Source organism: Aythya marila (assembly GCF_965140915.1).
Source record: "Aythya marila genome assembly, chromosome: 1".
In the NCBI taxonomy this organism is placed as follows: domain Eukaryota; kingdom Metazoa; phylum Chordata; class Aves; order Anseriformes; family Anatidae; genus Aythya; species Aythya marila.
This window is the reverse complement of record NC_139042.1, coordinates 93,752,170-93,771,319: the sequence shown is the minus strand read 5'-3', so window position 1 is coordinate 93,771,319 and position 19,150 is coordinate 93,752,170. Positions and strand designations below refer to the sequence as shown.

The 19,150-nt window shown below is 37.2% G+C and overlaps 1 protein-coding gene across 1 annotated transcript; it reads right to left on the bottom strand.

Annotated features, from left to right (window-relative positions):
- Positions 1–72: 72 nt before the first annotated feature.
- Positions 73–16,334, bottom strand: LCA5L (lebercilin LCA5 like). The gene is made up of 8 exons (XM_082755602.1): positions 15,946–16,334; positions 14,688–14,993; positions 11,261–11,775; positions 9,603–9,740; positions 8,098–8,191; positions 4,210–4,319; positions 3,805–3,937; positions 73–2,101 (listed from the first exon to the last, which is right to left on the bottom strand). The coding sequence occupies exons 2-8, from the start codon at positions 14,884–14,886 to the stop codon at positions 1,524–1,526; spliced, it is 1,767 nt and encodes a 588-aa protein (XP_082611728.1). The 5' UTR covers positions 14,887–14,993; positions 15,946–16,334; the 3' UTR covers positions 73–1,523.
- Positions 16,335–19,150: the final 2,816 nt, after the last annotated feature.

Below are 19,150 nucleotides of genomic sequence, written 5' to 3'. Positions count from 1 at the left end.
AATAGAACCCACCTATGTTTTTGCCTAAGGAGGTACTGTTGGAATCCAAAACCACAGATTTTTTTATAAAGTATTCAGAACAGATCTTTCTAACTGTGACACTGATGTATTTCTGACTCTAAAGATGTGAGTAATGGTATTTCCACTTAGCTTGTTAGAGAGTGTAACACAGTGAAGTCAAGAAAAGCACTATCTTTTAAAATATTCTGAATGGTGTTTGCTCTTTATCCACACTTTCCATGAGGTAATCAAATACGCAGTGTGGTGGCAGCTCTAGTCAAACATTGGAGTAAGGGCAGAGAGGTTTTTTGTGACTTAGACAATACAAACAGGATTGTTGCTGTGCTTGTTTACTCTTGACTTTGGTGGCAGCAAGAAAGACATTATAGAAGTATTAATAGTACATAATGCAGTCAAAAGAGTGTTTTTCCTTTAAATCACTTTTTAAATCTGTACACTGCACAGCTCAAGTACTACTTCAAAATTGAAGAAAAGTATGCTTTGAGTAGGTTCAGATCATAATATCTTAATAGCCTTTAAAAGCTTTTGTGGTGTGTTTTTTTTTCCCTTTATGTAAAATTCAGTAAAAAAATACAGATTTTTTTTCCTAGCTTACATTTTAGCAAACATCTCATGAATTACTATGAGGAAGAAGACATAATCCTCCTACCCTCACTTACATAACCTCAAACACAAGATTTTTAAAGGCTTTTAGAGAATTGGATATGCCTGACTTCTCCAAAACAATACTTTGCTCTTGTACATTCATCTTTGGATGTCAGCTGTGGAAGTTTGCAGGCAAACTGCTTTGATAAGTTTGAACAGTGGAAAAGAATGAAGCTTTAGAGCTTTATAATGCTAGTGAAAACAACGTAATAGCAAATTATTATGTGTGAATTCTGGAAGCTAGTTCAGGAGTGAAGGAAATAAAAAAAAAAATATTTTCTTTTAGTGCGCTGTTGGTACTAATCCAGTAACAAACCTTCTGAAAGCAGACTACAACTAGCTAACGAATAGTCAACTTCAAAACTCAAACTGCAGAGAAAACACACACAAAAAAGGAAATTTCCCAAAAAGGACGTACTTGGACACCTCTTAATAACAGGTAAACATGTCATATTTGGTAAGGCACTCATGGTTGCTAAGGTGCGTACATGTGCACAAAAACTAAAATAATGTTCTGCTGTGACAACTGATTTGCCTGTCTTTTTTGAAGAATCATTGAAAGAAATTCTAAAAAGTTGAAAGATTTAATGTGTTTTATGACATTAGAAACATTGTTTCATTAGGTTTAAAAGATTTAAAGTGCTGTGTGTTTTAAGAGGAACAATATTTTGATGTATTTACTGAATATCAAAATAATTTGTGTATTCTTATGAGGTTATTCATAATGATTTCATTGGTGTTGGACACTACATTGTAAAGTAGTGTTGGTGGTTTAAAATTTGGCTTGTGTAGTCATGCATCCCTTCACTGCTTTCTCTCTCCTCTCCTCTCACGCTTGAACTTGAATGGTTGTCTTTTCAAACACAGCTTGGCCCAAAGAGCTCTTTCATAAGACTCTTTTTCCTCTCCGCGAATGTCTTGTGAGCACAGCCTTCTGCTTCAGCTGAACTGTCCCTCTGCCTGGTTTTCGTGGCTTTACCAAAAGATGGTTCATACAGCCCAAACGGATTTTTCACTTTGGAGTCAAGTCCTTCGCTGCAGTCCTGACGTGCATGTCTGTGGTTGCAGTGACTGCACTTCCTGGGTTTTGTACCTGATGTAGGAATCCCATGGTGCAAATTTTCAGTGGCTTCTGAGAACATGTACTGTTTCTTCAGCCTAGTGGGTGATTTGTTTCTTGGACCTGGAGTTACAAATTTACTGCCTGCCTTCCCACTGTTACTTAGTTGTTCATCTAACTTTTTTTCTTTTTCATATTCTTCCACCACATCTTGATCTTGACTGTTCTCTTTTACACTGTCAGTTAGAGGAGTGCCTTCAGCTTTTATCGTCTTGTTCAGTTCCTCTTTAAGAAAGTCGCTCTTTCTTTCTTCTTGTTTCATAAATTCCAGACGAGTGTGTTCCTCTGTCGGTGGTTTGTCTTCCTCTAAATATTCTGAAACGGAATATTGTGGTTTTTAGGAATGTTCTTAAATTGGCTAGGATCACAAACTGTCATGAAGCATTAATGAGAGCACATTTTATTTCGTTATTTCATTTCTTAAGTTGTTATTGATGGCTCTTCAGCCTTGAGGGTTGTGACGGTGCTATTTCCTAATACATATAACAGGATGGAGCAAGATTTAAGCAAGATCATTTTCATTGACCTTTTCCATGACACCTAAATGAATTAGCATGCAAATATAATCCGTATTGAATATGTTACGGTTTCTTAAAGGCTAAATATAGTAGCAGTATGGTTATGTACAAAGTGTCAGGGAAACCACATGAGATCTAAACTCTACTTATTTTATTACTATAAAATGGAACTTAAATATAGGTATGCTTTTCTTTCCCTTAGTGGACAGCATGCTTCTTGCAGAGAGCAGAATATCTTGTAGTTTTCTAAAATATACTGGAGTTGGATCCACTTTTTAATGGCAAAGGTATGTGTCCGCTGAATGCCTACAAAATGCATTTCTCTGCTACAGGGGACAATTTGTAATAGCTCTGTGCTTTGGAGAGACTCAAAAGAGTACCTCCAGAATGAGGCAGAGTCCAAGCTTAAAGGAGAAGTAGGTAGTTGCAATAATGAAAATAACTAAGTAAGATTTCAATAAGTCAGTCAAATACCAGCAGTGGGAGAAAGCCAGAGGAGAGACCGGCAAATGGGAGGTAAGAGTTTTGCAGTCAGAATCAAAAGACCTGAGTTTTCTGTCAGTTTTAACAGGGGATTTGAAATACACAGGGTGACTTCAGCTATATGCTTGGGTTCATGTGTGGGCTCTGGAAAGGCTTCAAGCTGAGAGGATAGAATACAACGTACAGGAGTTAAAGCTTTCCAGGTTACTAGCTCTGTTACTAATCTAGTAAGTGACCTCACCAACCTGTTAGACCTCTGCAAATGTGTGGCCTTTAGGTCACATCATGTCTATCATTTGTGAAGTATTTAGCATGATGGCACTCAGATCTCAGTTGTATATAAAACCCTCACTATAAAAATATGTATCTGTATATATTTTTAGAAAGAAAAAAAAAAAAGTGAGCCAATGCATCTGTTTCTTTATCTGTTTCTTCTGTTCTGTAGAATCCCTTTGAAATAAAGTTCTTTATACATGTAGATAGTTCCTCGCATATAGTCTTTATATGAGATCAGAGTCGATGGCAACGATTTACATAAAATCTATTTACAGTGATCACTGCAATGAGGAGATACTCCCAGCCCTTGAAGAACTGCTCTTTTCCTTTCTTAGCAATTGATCCTGAGACAGAATTGATCTGTTGACATTCATTATGATGACGATTCACAACCAACAATTTGAGATCAGTATTTGATTAGTGGGAAGTTAACAGGCAACCATTAACTGAAGTATATTTTTACAGATGAAGCACTGAATTTTTACCAACATCATCAGGAACTGCTTTTAGAAGTACATCAGTATAACGATGCCTTATACTGTGGAGCTGATCTGCTGTCAGTGTAGCACCACCAGCAGCTGGGTTTCAGCGATTTTTAAAATTTACTGCTTTGTAGAGCTAGTTACTGACACTCAGGTGCCAGCTAACAGCTGGCAGACCCATGTAATTTAACCAACATCACCACATCATTCAACTTCTGAAAAGATCAAAGGTGTTTCCCAGGAAAATGTTAAAATGTACCTCTATGCCTTCTACTGAAAGGTTCTGGCTTTGGTATTCTCTTGGCTGATTCCTTCTCAGTTTTCTGTTGGGCATCTGTGTATGCTTCATTTGCTTTAGCTTTTTGGTTCTTATCTGCTGAAGGCTTTTTCACCTACAATTGACAATTAAAGGTAAAATACTGGGGAAATAACTTGTTTAGTGACTTTTTAAAGAATACGATTGGTGCAATACTTGTAAAAAGACTGATATTTTCTGTTAAGTTCTTTGTATCACAACTTCTGTCCTAAGTATTTTCTGTAATAATCATACAAAATGCATGTCATAAAAAGTTAAGATGACTGATAGGTCTGATACCAAAGCTAAGGAAGAACATGCAATTTATTTGAGAGTTTAAGCAAGGGATTGGATCCAGATCTTTCATACCTCTGATAGCAAAATTGGACTTTTTTCTGTTTCCTGGGTCTGGTGCTGTGGCAGCAGCAGTGATCTAAAACTCTGTTTATCTACTTGCACTGATGTGTTTCTGCTGAGACCTATTGAAAAAAAAGACAATCATTAGAAATGCAGCAGTTTCTGCAATTACATCATTGGTATAAATAAAAGATATGATTGATGACTAATAATATTGGTATGTGATCTAGGATTTAAGCATCATTTTGCGGCATGTCTTAAATGCCCTTTAATAAGGGAATTCTTTCTTACCAATCTGGCTGAAATTGGAACCCACACATAGTAAGAGTTAGGTTTTATTAGTTATCACCTGATGTTAATGAGAAGTTTAAGTGTGCATCAGTAAATCAAAATCTCACAACGGATCCTACATTTTGAATATGTATTCTTCTGTGTATTGCTATGCAAGAGTACAAACAATAAAAAGTGAATAACATAGCTAGTGCACTCTTAGCTGAGTTTGAGGCACACATGTGCTGTGACTTTCCTTTTCGAGGATGTAATAAAGTTTCATTATCTAAGTTTTCTTGGATTTTGTATTAGAGACTTTGAATTCAGCTACCCAGAAGTTCGAGCATTTTCATCAGTACATCAGTGCATTGTAAATATACTTACACTTAGATCTACAAATATGTCATGATCAGATACGACACGTGAAGTCAAGATAAATGTGTCTATAGCCTAAGGACCATATTGGCTTAATTTGTGTGGTAATATCCTAATGTAAATATAACAGGTCTGGGAAAGGCTCCTACGTTCAGATCTTACAGCGTATAACAAGCGTGCTTGCTTTCATGCTTTCATGCCTTCTGACTCAGTTACTCACCTTGCTCAAAGTTAAGCATTTCTATAAGGCTTTGTAGAACCAAACTTCAGGGGCAATACTTCACACTACCTGAAACATCACTGCTATTTGAAAAGGGATTCCAAGGGAGTGACTGAATGCTCCATTCAAATAAATACCTGAACGGAGCTAGGACGGGATGACAAGGGCAAGGCCAGTATATTGTTCTGTGATTCTATTTTTAGCGCATTTTGACCTGAGTACAATAGCTAAGAAAGTTGTTAGCACAGGAGCAAGACTGTGACCTTACCTACGTCAACATTCAACCTTACTCCCAGTTTTGATTTCTGAAATCAGAAGAAGACTATCCACAAAAATTATAATCATCACATGTCTGTAGTTTGGTGGTAATAAGGATGTTAACTAATTTGAGAATTACTTCTGAAGAAACGGCACCGATGATGTGGAGGGAAACTGTTTTCTTTTTTGAACCAGTAAGTTCCTTCAGAAGCCTTTTGAACAGAAAACAACTGAACATTCCTCAGATCCAGAACTAGAGGGAGCTGTACCTCTAGATGAGCTGGTGTGACCTTCCAGCAACTGATCAACGTTTGCTCTCATGGACAGCAAACAATATTAACTAATTTACTCAAAAGATCAATTTTATTTATGTATATCGAGCTTCCTGATACCATATCTTCAGTTCTTCATCTGGAGTGTTAAAAAATGCAGCCCCACAGTTGTTTTTTTCTTTCCTGCTAAGTAAAAATTTTTACAAATGCAGAAAGGAAAATAACTACTTTAAGAGGTAGCTCTTTCCACATCTGCAAGAGGAAAATTCAGGCCAACAGTGAAAAGGAAAAACAATTCTCAGTAATTCCAGTTCTGGGTTTCTAAATCATCTGTTTCCATTAACTGGCAGAGAACGAAGCACTTATTGGGCAAAAATACCGAAACACCAGACAACTTTGCTGAGAACCTATTCACATAGCAAAATATTGGGTCTCTGTTCAGCTAAGCTAACTTAAGTAGTAATCAATGATTTAATAGTGTAATTTAAATAACAATATTGTAAATGTCCACATATGAGTAAATTAAAAAAAAAACAAAACACACAGAGGGTGATGTGATGCAACTAAGGCTGGAATTCAGTGCTTCACAAAATAAACTTGTCTGACTTGGAATGCGAAGCAGGAATTTCTTTCTAAATCTTAAAACTTGAATTACCAACTTTATCCCTGTAGTTTACTTATCACTAATGCAGAGTAATAGATTTGCAAAAGCAATATATTAGGAAAGAAATAAGCAGTTGACTACAGTAAGACCTCATACTGATAGCATATTTCTAAGAATTCTGGGGGCATGTGCAATATTTCCAGAAGTTGTTTGCTACCAAGTAAATTTTAAGTGCTCTTATGTACCCATGTGAAGAAAGTTCCAATTTCTCCTTCAATAAAGAAGCAGGAATATCTAGTATTTTAAAGAGGTGCTTAACCCAGGCAACTCAATGTTCAAATCATTATCCAAAAGTAAAGGGTATTAAGGTGGCTGTGCAGAAAGCTCTCCTACAGAATAGTGACATGATGTTTACAATTCTGAGTAGGAATTTAGATGTGGGGAAAGTACTAGAAATTTGTTATTTCCTGTATAAAAAACATCTATTAGTAAAGGCTGGATACTGCAACTAAAGTGTATGTCAATTACTAGAAATTTGTAAGTGTTTCCAGAAAACTATCTGCTTCAACATTTTTGTCCCTGCAGAATATAGTGTGCATATGGGCAACAAAGCAGGTTTTGGCTTGTATGATTTGTGATTGTTTTCAGCTGCTGCGCCCTCAGGTCAAGGGGTCAGATTCACTTGTCAGAACATAGGTGCTATTTGAGATGCCCCAGAGTATCCAAGGTATCCACATAAGGCTGGCCAACATTACCCAGGAGCAATGGGACTCCTGTGTCCTTCTGGAACAGCTACGGCGCCAGGCAGTGTGCTAGGACATCTCAAATGCCACTGGATACCCATAATTAGGCAACCGAATCCCACAGAAGGTACATGTACCTACTCTGGGAATGGGTTGATAGACAAGATTGTGTATGGTAAATAATTCTCTCAAATACCTGTCTGAGTATCCATATGAAGGAAATACTGTTTAATAAAGACTTTTCTTCCTGTTGATAGAATTAACTTTCTATTATTTTATTCTATCTTTCTACACTATTTTAAATAACATCAATTTTGTCGATGGAATTAATCGAGAGGGTATCCCATTACTGGGTTATGTTTGTTTGGTTACTTACACTAAATAACCAAAAGACTACTAAGGATAAGCACCCTGTTCTCTCAGATATGCTGACAGTATAACCATCAGATTAGCCTTTGAACTTTCTAAATCTTGTATCTGAAAACAACTCCTTTCCTTGCATCCCAACAAAACACAAGTTGCAGAGGCCTCAATAATGGGCATTGAAGTCTCTCTGCTATTTGTAAGCTACAGGGTTTAAGAAGTTTAAAAATGAGTGAACAGCTTTTAAAGACCCAACTAAATTCATTATTTTTGGTAATCTAAGGGCACTTTGAAAGTCTGTACTAACACTAGCAACTTGCTACAGGGGGATTGGTCATGAGGTGCTTTGATTTAGTGAGACGTGTTGTAGGAATTTTAACTCTAGATGACCACTTCTGGCCAAATCAAAATGAACAGCCTGAACAAAAAATAGGCTACAAAAACTATGTGGAGTGATAGCTTCATGCTCTTAAAAACAAACTGGCAAACATCTCTTGATGCAAATAGACACTTAAAATAGCAACACTATTTCAGCGTCACTGTTAGAATACTAAACCTGTGTGTATCCTAAAGGTTATTCATGATGAAAATTGTGTTAAGTATTAAAAACAGGTCATGTATTTGTATTTATAGAATAAAGGAGCAAAAAAACAAGCACTTCTGTCTAAAGTGTATGTACGAGAATATTTTTAGCCTATATAAAAGTACCATATTGGCTTTTATTTTGCCATACACGTCCCAGTTATAAAATAATATTAAGTTTCACATAACTAAGGAAAATGATTATACTCTTACTCTTTTCATGAGGTACTGAATCACCTCTGTCCTTTGAGATTTTAGGCATCCGATTTGCATAGATATTTTTTACATAAAGTTGTCGATCCTTTTCCTAAGAAGAAATGAATACAATTAAGTTTCTAGTATGCATTAAAAAATACTTTTTACCAAACTAATTTTCCTATGCTGGGAGAAAACTGACATCAATTCTGCTTTGTGCCAGATCATTTGGTGACTCTGTCATTTAATTAAACATGGACCAATCATTTTCTTTCATAAGCCAAATCAAAATTATCCATTTTTAAGGCTAAGAGCACATTTGTATACCTTTATAACACAATATTCAGAAGATGGAGCCTTCTGTAACATGACATAAACTTCAGAGGCACACTTTTAAAAATTGTTTTTCAAGAGTCCTGCTTCCATATTGAAATCTATCTTAAAAAAATAAATAAATAAATACATACATAAATAAAATAAAAAAAGAGAGATTTCAGTAACATTCACACTAAACAATTCTTAGTGTGCAAAAGGACCTGCATTTAATTTGGACATACAGGCTGATCTGAAAGGGAATTGTGTGTCTGGACACCTTGAATGGTCTGAATAAGCCAGGTGTCCAAAACTACAAATGTGTGAGTATAAACTCCGTTCTGGCACAAAAATAAAGTTAATAAGCACGACTGGTCTTTGTGGTAAAACAATAGAAGGCTTGGGGAATCTAAACATAACATTAAGAGAACTGAACACACACAGAAAACTGTGGAAAACACATGAAGTAGAAATATTTAGAGAAGTCTTAAGGTGTGAACTATACTTTAAAATAATTTGCACTCTGGAACAGTTTTCCATTAGTGTTCCCAGAACTGTAGTTATTCCCATCTTCCACAGTTCCATACATAGAACAGACTCTGTGGCAGGGAATTAGCAAATGCTGTTCAGGGGACATTGGCACAATGGGTACAGCACTGTAATTTCTTCCTCTCCCGGCAGCTCACTGGTTGCTCAGGTGCAACCCAGGATATTTGTTCTAGTGTGCGTTTAGTTTATAAATGTTACAGTAAGTGCTGAACTTGACATATTTCTCCACAAAATATTTGCATAAAGAACAAGCTGGAATTTGAAACAAACTCTTGAAATATTTACTTAAGTCTTTTTGTTAAACTTTAGTTTTCCAGGTGTTTGGCTTATTTTGATTTGAAAGTGTTTCTGTAAAGGAGCTCATAAAAAGTTATTAGATAGATATATTGGCCTACATCTATCCAAATGGTAACAGGTTGGTGGGGGTTGTGTGTTCAAATTGTGGTACATTAACCTGTTCCAATTAGCTACTGAACTACTATTAATTTTTGACAACAATTTCCGTATATTTTGAGGGTTTTTTTTTGGTAGACTATAGGAAATAGACTCAAACAGGAAACAAAAACTCTGTTAGTAAATAATAAATGAGGCAAAAAGAATAGATAAAATTAAAGACTTGAATCTTCCTGCAGCAGCAGAAACCTCTTTAGAATCTGGAATACCTTAATTTTTTGGTGAAGAGTGCTAATTTCCATTTGCAAGTTCTTTGTAATTATCCCAGCTTCAACAGCTTTTTTACTCTCCTCTGCCAGCTGACGACTAAAGGTGCTATTGTTCAACTTCAGCTGCTTTTCTAGGCTCTTAAAAAAATTACATATTTTACAAGATGGATGTATTCAGCATGACCATTAAAAAAAATTCAGTTCTTAACAGATCTAGAAAATAAGCACACTAATATAATGAAAAGTAAGCTTCTAATTATTGTAAACAGTGAATGACATTAAGGAGCATCTCAAAATTTACTTTAAAAATGAGCAAAAACTGGTTTAAAACCTCATTGTATTAAACAAAAAAAAATAGATATTTGGCATTCAAACATAAAAATTAAGCCTGTACAAGAATTAATGAAAACAATAACTTCTGAGACATTTTAAGACATTTCTGTTCACACTGAGATGTATAAACTATGGCATCATAAGGAGGTGTAAATGAAGAGTAGGTACTTTACTGAGTACTTTATCACCAGAACCCAGTGCCATGCACTGAAGTGATAGTTACTAAAATTGTAGGGTGGGAACCCAATCCTGCTAGCTTTTTATAGCTTCTCACTGGGACTTCTGTAAATAGAAAGTTTTCAAAACAGTGTCTGAATTCAGCTGTTTATATTTTCTTTCATGTAATAAAAGTATTTCAGACCTAGCTGTTCAAATGGTTGATTACCTGGCTCTTTATTTAATTCTGTGAATAATGTACCTCATAGAAAATAGAAATTAACCCCTGGAGGACAATGGAAATTTCATTCTTCTAGTTTTGTAGTAAAGAGCGTCTTCTTGTGAAAGGTTTGTTAAGACTAAAGATGCATGAAATAAAAAGGATAAAGTGAATTATTTCCTCTTAAACTCTGACTTGGCTTCTACTACAGTTGCATAAACCAGCCATAGGAACAACCCCAGAATCTACGACTCCAGACTGTTGCCTTATGCAGCAGCTGCCATCCAGCCAACTGCAGAGAGCAACATTACTTAGTGAAGTGAAGAGGGGATGTAGTTAAGCCCATGAACACCACATGAAAGGCAAAGTGCATGATCCAGGTAAGGCAGCTTCGGCTGTACAGGTAGCTCAGCAGCGGGCAGGTGGGCTCTGCCTGTCACTAACCCCAAGTTTGACCTGAATCATTGCTCGGCGAGGTCCACACCATTGCAGCTAGACTGCCCAAGAAAGCCTCGGTAACTCCACGCTGCTGGCAGGGAGCAGAGCAGCAAAGCTGGGATTAAAAAAAAATAAATATTTGACGTTCTCTACCTTCAGCAAATAGGCATTGCCTGCTCTGCTGAAGATCACCTGCTCCATTGAAGATTGCTCTCCAGCTACATGCTATGCTTCTCACCTAACAGGGGCAAGACAGAGAACTTAAGTCTTAAAAATTGTTATTGCCAGATTTAATTAATTCACTCATTACTGACAGATTTTAAAATATTGGAAGGGGACCCCCTACTTCCATTTTTAGTACCTTATACTCTGGATTAAAAAGAATGCTCAGTGTTACAGAACTGTATCAAAATCATCAATGTGACAAGGAGCAGCTAAAAATTTTCCGCTGCTCATGCACAGAAACCTCTTCTATTATACTTCTACCAATACAAACATAGGCATATATTACCTGTATTCTCTTATTATTCACTTCCATTTTTTCTGTAAGGACTGATAATTTGTGATAAAGTTCCTCTCTTTCTGCAAGAGCCTCATCTTCCGAAAGCATATGCAAGGCCTGCAAAGCATCTTTAGTTTTTAGCAGCTCTGCTTCAACTTTTCTGAGCTTCCTGGATGTGCTTCTTTCTTCCTTCTGAGACATCCTCAGATGTTGCCTTAAAGCTCTCACCTCACTGCAATGCCTTGCTAAAAGATCGGGCAAAACCCTTTCTGAATTTTCATATCCACTTATGGCCTTCAAGTGACGCCACTGGAGCTGCTTCAACACCTGGTTTTCTAAGTTTGATGTTCTTAATTTCTGTTGTAAATCAAATATTTCATTCTTCAGCTCTTTAATTTTGTGAACTCTTGCTGATAATATTCGCTGAGCCACTGTGTTTTTTTTCCGGGAAATCACATTATTCTGCAGGCTTAAAAATGAAGGATTCTGATGTGGTTTCTTCTTAGCTGGCAGTTTATTTCCTCCTGCATTCAGAACAAAGTAAACTGACATTGATATATAGCAATCATCTGAGACAGCAAAATCACTGTACTTCTTTACTGCTCACATAAGTTCCTATACTACTCATCCAGGCTACTTACATGGTAGTACATTTGACAAAATACCCAAAATCTATACTAAGACACCAATGTTCAAGTATTTCATAGACATTACAGATTTTATACCTGTGTGTGTATGTATTTATGTGGCTGTACTGTACTGTGGCTACCTAGGCTCCCTCCTTTCACTCTCAGGAGCCATTTTCATTTGAGAAATGCCATTAATAGCACGGCGTCATGCTCACTTTCCTTTAATAAGGGTAACTAAGTAGGTGTCGTCTTCTGGGGCAAACACCAATAAAACTCTGTGAATAATTTAGTGAAGTATGCTTATACAGTACACAGTACTCCGGTATCAACAGAAGCACTTGTTCCCTCTCTGTAAATATTCACCTAACTCATGTATTCATGATCTGGGGATTGATGAACCAAATGCATCCCATCTAGAAAGATTCCTAGAAGCATCAAGAGCAGGACCTACACCTTGAAAAGGGCATGACAGAAGAAAAATAACAGTAATCTACAGGTCTGCAAGCACTCAGAAACACGACGTGGTTAAATTTCTCTGCAGCTATGACTTCTAACCAGAACTTTTTTTTTCCTAGAACTTTTAAGTCAGCTTCAAATTGAACTAGGATTTTAACCCTTACATGCTTATAAGCATAGAACAATTAAGCAGTTGTGTACGCTGCTTCTATACAGTAATTTAAAAAAATCTTTTTTGCCTTGCTTTCTAAGTGTATCACTGTCATTTGCCTCTCTGTCTGGCCAACGTTCTAAGTGAATTATTTTCATTTTCCTTTCCTGAAATCTAATTAGAATTTGAAAATAGTCAAGGCTGTAAATCTCTGTGTTCTCTTCTTTTTCAGGCACATACTCAGTTTCACTATAGTTCTCAAGGCATTCCAAGCTGTATTTTGCTGAAGTTTATAATAGTAACTTATAGATCAAATAACATTGTGAGTATAAACCACACGAGGTCCTAACCCCCAAAAACGAACAATTGAAAAGGACAGATTTTTTTTCAGAACTTCGGTTGAATTTGAGGGGTTTCTGCACACAAACTATTTAGGGGAGCAGGCCCTGACTAGAACACCCTGTGGCAGAAGGGAAGCAACATCAAAGGCACGGTGGGAAAAAGCAAAGTAGGACACTGCCTCTGGCAGCAGAAAGCCACATCCTCGCTCCTTTTGTGACCGCAGCTAGAACAGTGGAAAGCTCTGGAAGGAGTGTTACCTAGGAAGGCAGAGGTGAGTGGGACAGTGGCTTCTTTTGGGGGAAAGTTTCTTCCTGCAGCAGCACTTACTCCTGTCTTTCCACTTCCCTGCTGGGGACAGCTAGAACAGCCTACCCGCTCTCTGCAGCTTCTGTCCAGCTCTGGCACTCCCCTTCCTAGGATGCCTTGGACCTGACACTGATACCTGATTTTTAAGGCAGGAAGCTAAAAAGTATTGAAAGTGGTCAGATATATAATTTGGATACAATAAGTAGGCAGGTGGTGATGGAGTTGGAATGGCAGGAGAGACTGTAACAGGGGAAGGGCAGTTTATGTTTTTACTTGGGCTTTAAATGAATTAAGAAGGATTACCATGAAGATTCAAGTAAGCAGAGAAGAAATTATAGCAGTGACCTGAGGTCAGTGATGTTTAAGACCTTCTGCAGTGAGCAAAATTAACAGGTGCTGTGAAAAAAAAACTCATTAGATGTAAAAAACAAAGCAAATATGCCACTATCATGCCTGCATATTCTCTGCAATATGATTCCACTGCAGAAAGACTACAGTAAGACCACAAATGCGGTCATGCAAATATTTGTAAAATGAGAACAACCGTTACAGTACTATTTTATTTTTTTTCAGAATACAATGAGAGGATGTAAATCAAACTGGAAAATACCTTACTGGGAAAAAAAAAAAAAAAAAAAAGATGAAAACGCTGTGAAATCTATACAGGTCATACAGGGCAAAAAACGTGGGTTACAAGCATCTTCCTGAGAAATTGACCATACTAAGTAACCATGAACAAACAAAAATAATCACTTAAAATATCCAACACAGCTAGTAGCCAATAATATTTCTGCTAAAAAAGATTTTAAAAACTGGTTATTTTTTTGGTCCTCTAGTTTCATGCCTGTCTGACTTGACACCAGCACGAAACTTACATAATAGAAAGATAATCAGCGTTTCTTCTCTCCTTTTTGGTAGATCTAGATGAAGTTTCAAAGCTTAGGAGGAAAAAGGTCAATGGTTTGACATTTTTTGACCTTGTATGCTGGGATTTAGGAAGGTATAGGTCTAGAAATGAAAATATGCAGGATAGATTCTTCACTGTTAACATTTACATAGAGGTAATATATTTGTGCTCTATGGTCTTCAGTTAAAGCATAAATTTAATTTTTACTTAACACACTACGATTAAGCTGGCGAAAACATGGTGTTTTGTGTCAAAAACAACACATTTGTGCAGAAATGTCATTTTTGAGTAACCTTCCTTAGGAAAGGCTTTTTCAGATTCATCATCTCATGAATGGTCAAAACCAGAGAAATTGGAATATTTGCAGGAGAGCTGTTTTAACAATGAGGAATATAGACTATAGAGGCGTTCTTGCATCTCAGGTGATTATCCTGCTGCTTGGATCACTGAGCTTTGTGGAATAACTTGATAAGGAATCCCTACCTCTCTTTCTCCCCTTCCCAGTGTTCAAAACATGATTTAGTATTTTTATTCACTGTCAAAATATTTCCCTTGCCTTTCTAATTACTGAAAAAATGCCAAAAAGGGGAAACAGCCATATTTCTCAAGACAGTTTCGTTTGTCTACCAAAAGAAAACAAATTACCATTTTGTGAGAAGTTATGCTGTCCTTTTTTCTTCTTTTTCTTTTTTTCATCTTTTGGTGTTTTCTTTTCTTCAATTCCTGGTAGTTCTAAAGAATCACTGCTTCCAGCTGTTTCAGAGGACGTCATTGACAAAGCCCTCAGAACAGTTAGCGTGAGGATTTTTGCTTCCGTATTCTCCACTGCGTCACATACAATCATTACCTCTGCTACAGCTCCTGCTTCTGATACTTCTGTGCTTTGGGGAATTGTGTGTCCCTGACTTCTCTGCCACACACGGACTTCCTATGACTTAGTATCTTCTTGCACTAAAATGGGGAGGAAACAATCATCCAAGTTCATCACTGTGTTGAGGTAGAAGTCTTAAAAATTAGCCTCTATAACCTATTAGGAATCATAATGTTTATGAGTTGTTTACACTTAAATAATACTAAACAGTATGCAACTAAATTAAGCAGTGCTAAGAAATACTAATCCATTAAAATATTTCTGTAGTCTGTAGGAAGCAGCAGGTTTATTTACAGAAAGAATTGCAACATGAGATTCAATAGTTTTTATCTCAGAATTTACTGTAATACTGCCATGCGTTTTCTGAAGGTTTAAGAGAAGGCTTTCTAAAGGTTTATTACTGTTCAAATGTAATCAGATACCACAGTTTGTTTCCAGTAATGTACATATTTTCTCCATGATTAACATAATTTAAAAGAAGTGCAATTGTATTTATGTTCAATGTCAAAAAAGTGCTTTACAATATTAAAAAATAATTGTTTCTTAGGTCTCTAGATGCCAGATATTGATAGTATTTTTATATTATTTTTAGCTTTCCATTTATATTATAAAAATATCGTTTCATCATATTTTTCAATACTTAGATCACAAATCAGATCACGAAGTTAAGTTATGCTTTAAAATAGGAAAAAATCTTAACTGGCCTAGTAACCCTGTAAGCAGAGGATGTAGCAGCACATAAAACTTTACAACAGAGTATTTTATGATGAAATAAAATTTTTTTTGAACTCTTGTGTGTTGTTTATTTTATCTATTTTCAAACAAAATCAATCAAACAAATTTTAAAAACTTCCTTAAAAAAAAAACTTCCCAATGTAATCAAAGTATCTCTGCACAATTTCAGAACAACCAGTACGGAAAACTCTCCTGTTGCTTAACAAAGGCAATTTTTTCACATTCTAACTACACTTAGTACATTTGTTTGCTTTTGAAAATGCTGTAAAAAATTTGACGACATATCTAGGTACTCACACAACTCTGAAAATACCACTTGAAATGCACTGTTGTTGTCAAAGATGTGGAGATCTTATTTTGTTTATGTTCTAAGTAGCATTGCTGCTTCCTTTGGGGCTGTCTTTTTTCAATAGTCAATTTACAAATAAAGCGATTATTCCTAATTAATTTCTTTAAAGATAACATAATTAGCATAAAATGTAAAATGCTAACATTTTCTATTTCTTTGTAAATATGTTATACCTCAATATTTTTTGCTTACTGAGTCTACTGGAGCACAGAAGAGATCAGTTTGGCAACATTATTTAAACACTGTAATTCTGTTAAAAAAAAATATTTCCTGGGCTACACTTCAGTCCCTTTCTTAATATGACCCCAAGACTACCCAGACCATAGTTTTACAAATGCAGAATTCTACCCCCTGGTATAGCAAGCTGTATATTTTGAGGGATTTAGGAGGGAATATCGATTCCGTAAAAGAGATTTGAGGAGAGCTTAAAATGATATTCTAGTTCAGGTAAAATTTAACAAGTAGCTTTATCTTAAAAAAAAAAAAGGGGGGGGGGGGTAATATTTATAGTACATTATAACTACTTGGTTGACATTTTTGCTTTGTGATGGCATTTTATTTTTAATTAAATTAAATTAGAGGGAAATCACCAAACTCCCCTTCCCCCCCCCCCAAAAAAAAAAAAAAAAAAAAAGTGTAATTTAGGATTGAACAAATTATTTTAGGTCAAATCAATACCATTTCCTTACTCTTCATTCCCTTAAACAAACTATTCCTCATTATGGGAGATTAGGCAATGCCCATGGTCCTGCTAAATTTGAGCCACTGCCATAAGCCCTGGCTGATGGGAACCCGTATTTTGAGGATTAGATGAAGGACAGCTTGTTACACAGATTTGTAGCTCTGTTTCAGATTGATTTGGCACTGTCAACACTTTCTGGCCAAATTGTGTTTAAACCAAATAAGCTTAAATTAAACTTGAAATTACTGCTTTGATTTTGTTTGATGAGACGCGTGGGTTGAGGCTCGCGATCCAGCTTCAAAAAGCAGACAGAGGGAAGTAAATAAAACAGAAAAGAAGAAGCCAAGAGGCGACCTCTGCCCTGCTGGCCACCATCCCCTCTCCCAACCCCCGTCCCGCAGCCCCTCCCGCCGCCATTACCGGCCTCTCCAGCCCATAGAGGCGCCGCCGTTGCCATGGCGACCGGCGGCGGCCGCAGGGCACCCTGGGACTCGTAGTCTCAGGCGGCTCCGCCATCTTCTCTCGCCCCCGCCCCGCGCTCTGTCCCCAGATGAATCCCCGTTCCTCGACCCCCGCACATATGTGAACCCCACTGATGGGGGTACTCCCCCCACTTTTTGGGGCAGCTGCCCCACACTGGCCGCTGGGGAGCCCCAGTGTGCGTCCCAAAACAGCACAAGGCCCTATGTGAAGGGGGGAGGCTAACGGGGGGGGGTTTGCAGGCAATGGGGTTATGCTGAAACAGGGAGATCCGAGGGGGGAAATCGCCTAAAAATGAAAGCAGCCGTGCTGCGAATCGTGCTCTAAAATCCTTACCTGTAAAGGTTTCTGGGGACAGAGGTCTTGGGCCGTATCCTGTTTTCTCCCCATCTCCTTCAGGAGGGGTTTCAGGTGCAAAGGATGGGAGAGTGGCATTTGCCAGTTCTGTCCCAGCTCTGGCCGTGTGGTGGTGCAAATATTTAGCACTTTAAGTATTAATTATTAATACCGCTATATTTGCAACAGTTTATCAGTACGCTTTGAAGCAAGTGACCACACCACTCTTTCTTTCTAACTCTTCAGAGCGTTACTATCCAAATTAACTCATTTGGAAACAGTATGTTCCCAATCGCTTGTCATTTTCATTCAATTTACAAGAGTGTACTTACATACATATTTTCCTGAGAAACAGTCACTCCTGGCAAAAATTTATGTTTTCAGACTAAGTTGTTTATCTACTTTTGCAGGTAAATTTTCTGTGAAAATACCCGATTCTAATTGGCTTTTCCTTTTGCTGGACCTCCTGTTGCCTCTTAAAAGAAGAAAAAATGACAGATGGTGAGCTACAGTAAACACAGCAAACTATCCATAGCATTATTTTTAGTTTTCACTAAGGTTTCTCAGGATTCCTGTTCCATATAAGAAATACCACATTTGCTGCATTTTCAGCTTCATATAATGTTTCAAACGAAAAAACAAACAAACAAACAAACAAACAAAACAACAGCAACAACCACAACCAACCAACCAAGCAAAAAAAAACCAACACTACCTTAGTTTCAAGGATAGCACTGCTAACTATTGTGTTTTCAGCCCTAATCACTAATCAATCCTAAAAGGGAATTTCCATTTAAAGTATTTTTAGGATTGAACACTGCAATGTTCAATCAATAATTAGTTGTGCATGAACACGTTCTAAAACCTAGAATTTTCATCTCTGACACCAGGTCAGCTTGTTGACCTATTCATGGTGCTCGTTTACAGCAAAACTGAACTTGGCCCTTAATACTTGAGAGTTATCTGTTAACGTTTAACATTCTCAAAATAACTTTCATGCTCAGAGACCTGCAAATACGTGCAGGCAGACGCTGAATTGTGACCATCTCTGGGATAGAAGGCAACAACCAGATGGAAAAAAAGGGCATCCTGCATACCACAGTAGAACGGAATATTTTTTACCAGGAGTTCTGGACCTCTTCTTGTGCCTTGGGAGTTTTCACTGATGATGCAAAAAGATGGAAAAAAAAAATAAAATCCAATAATAGAGACTGGATACATACAATCAACAAAATCACCCTCCTCAGTATCAGGAAATACAGTGACATATTCATTTCAGATAAGCGCCTGAGCCCTGCAGTTTGGATCATGATCTGAGTTCTTTACAGCTGAGCACGTTTGTTACAGGGACTTATTTCAATATGATCTCTACTAGAATTACCTCTGATCCTATGCTCCCCCTACTCTTTCTCCTCCCCTTCCCTTTCTAACGTGAAATTTGTATCTACCCCTCTGAAATGTCTTTGTTGTTGTCAGGGAGAGGGCACAAGCCCTTTTGTGCAGGAGGTGGCTGTAACAACACAGATGCAACTTTAAACGTTACCCTACAGCTCTGTGATCCTGTTCCCTGTCCCTTCTCCCTTGTCCCTTCCCCCTCTCCCGAACATTTCTGCAGCCTGCCTCATTGGTGCAGGACTCTCCTTTGCCTTTTAGGG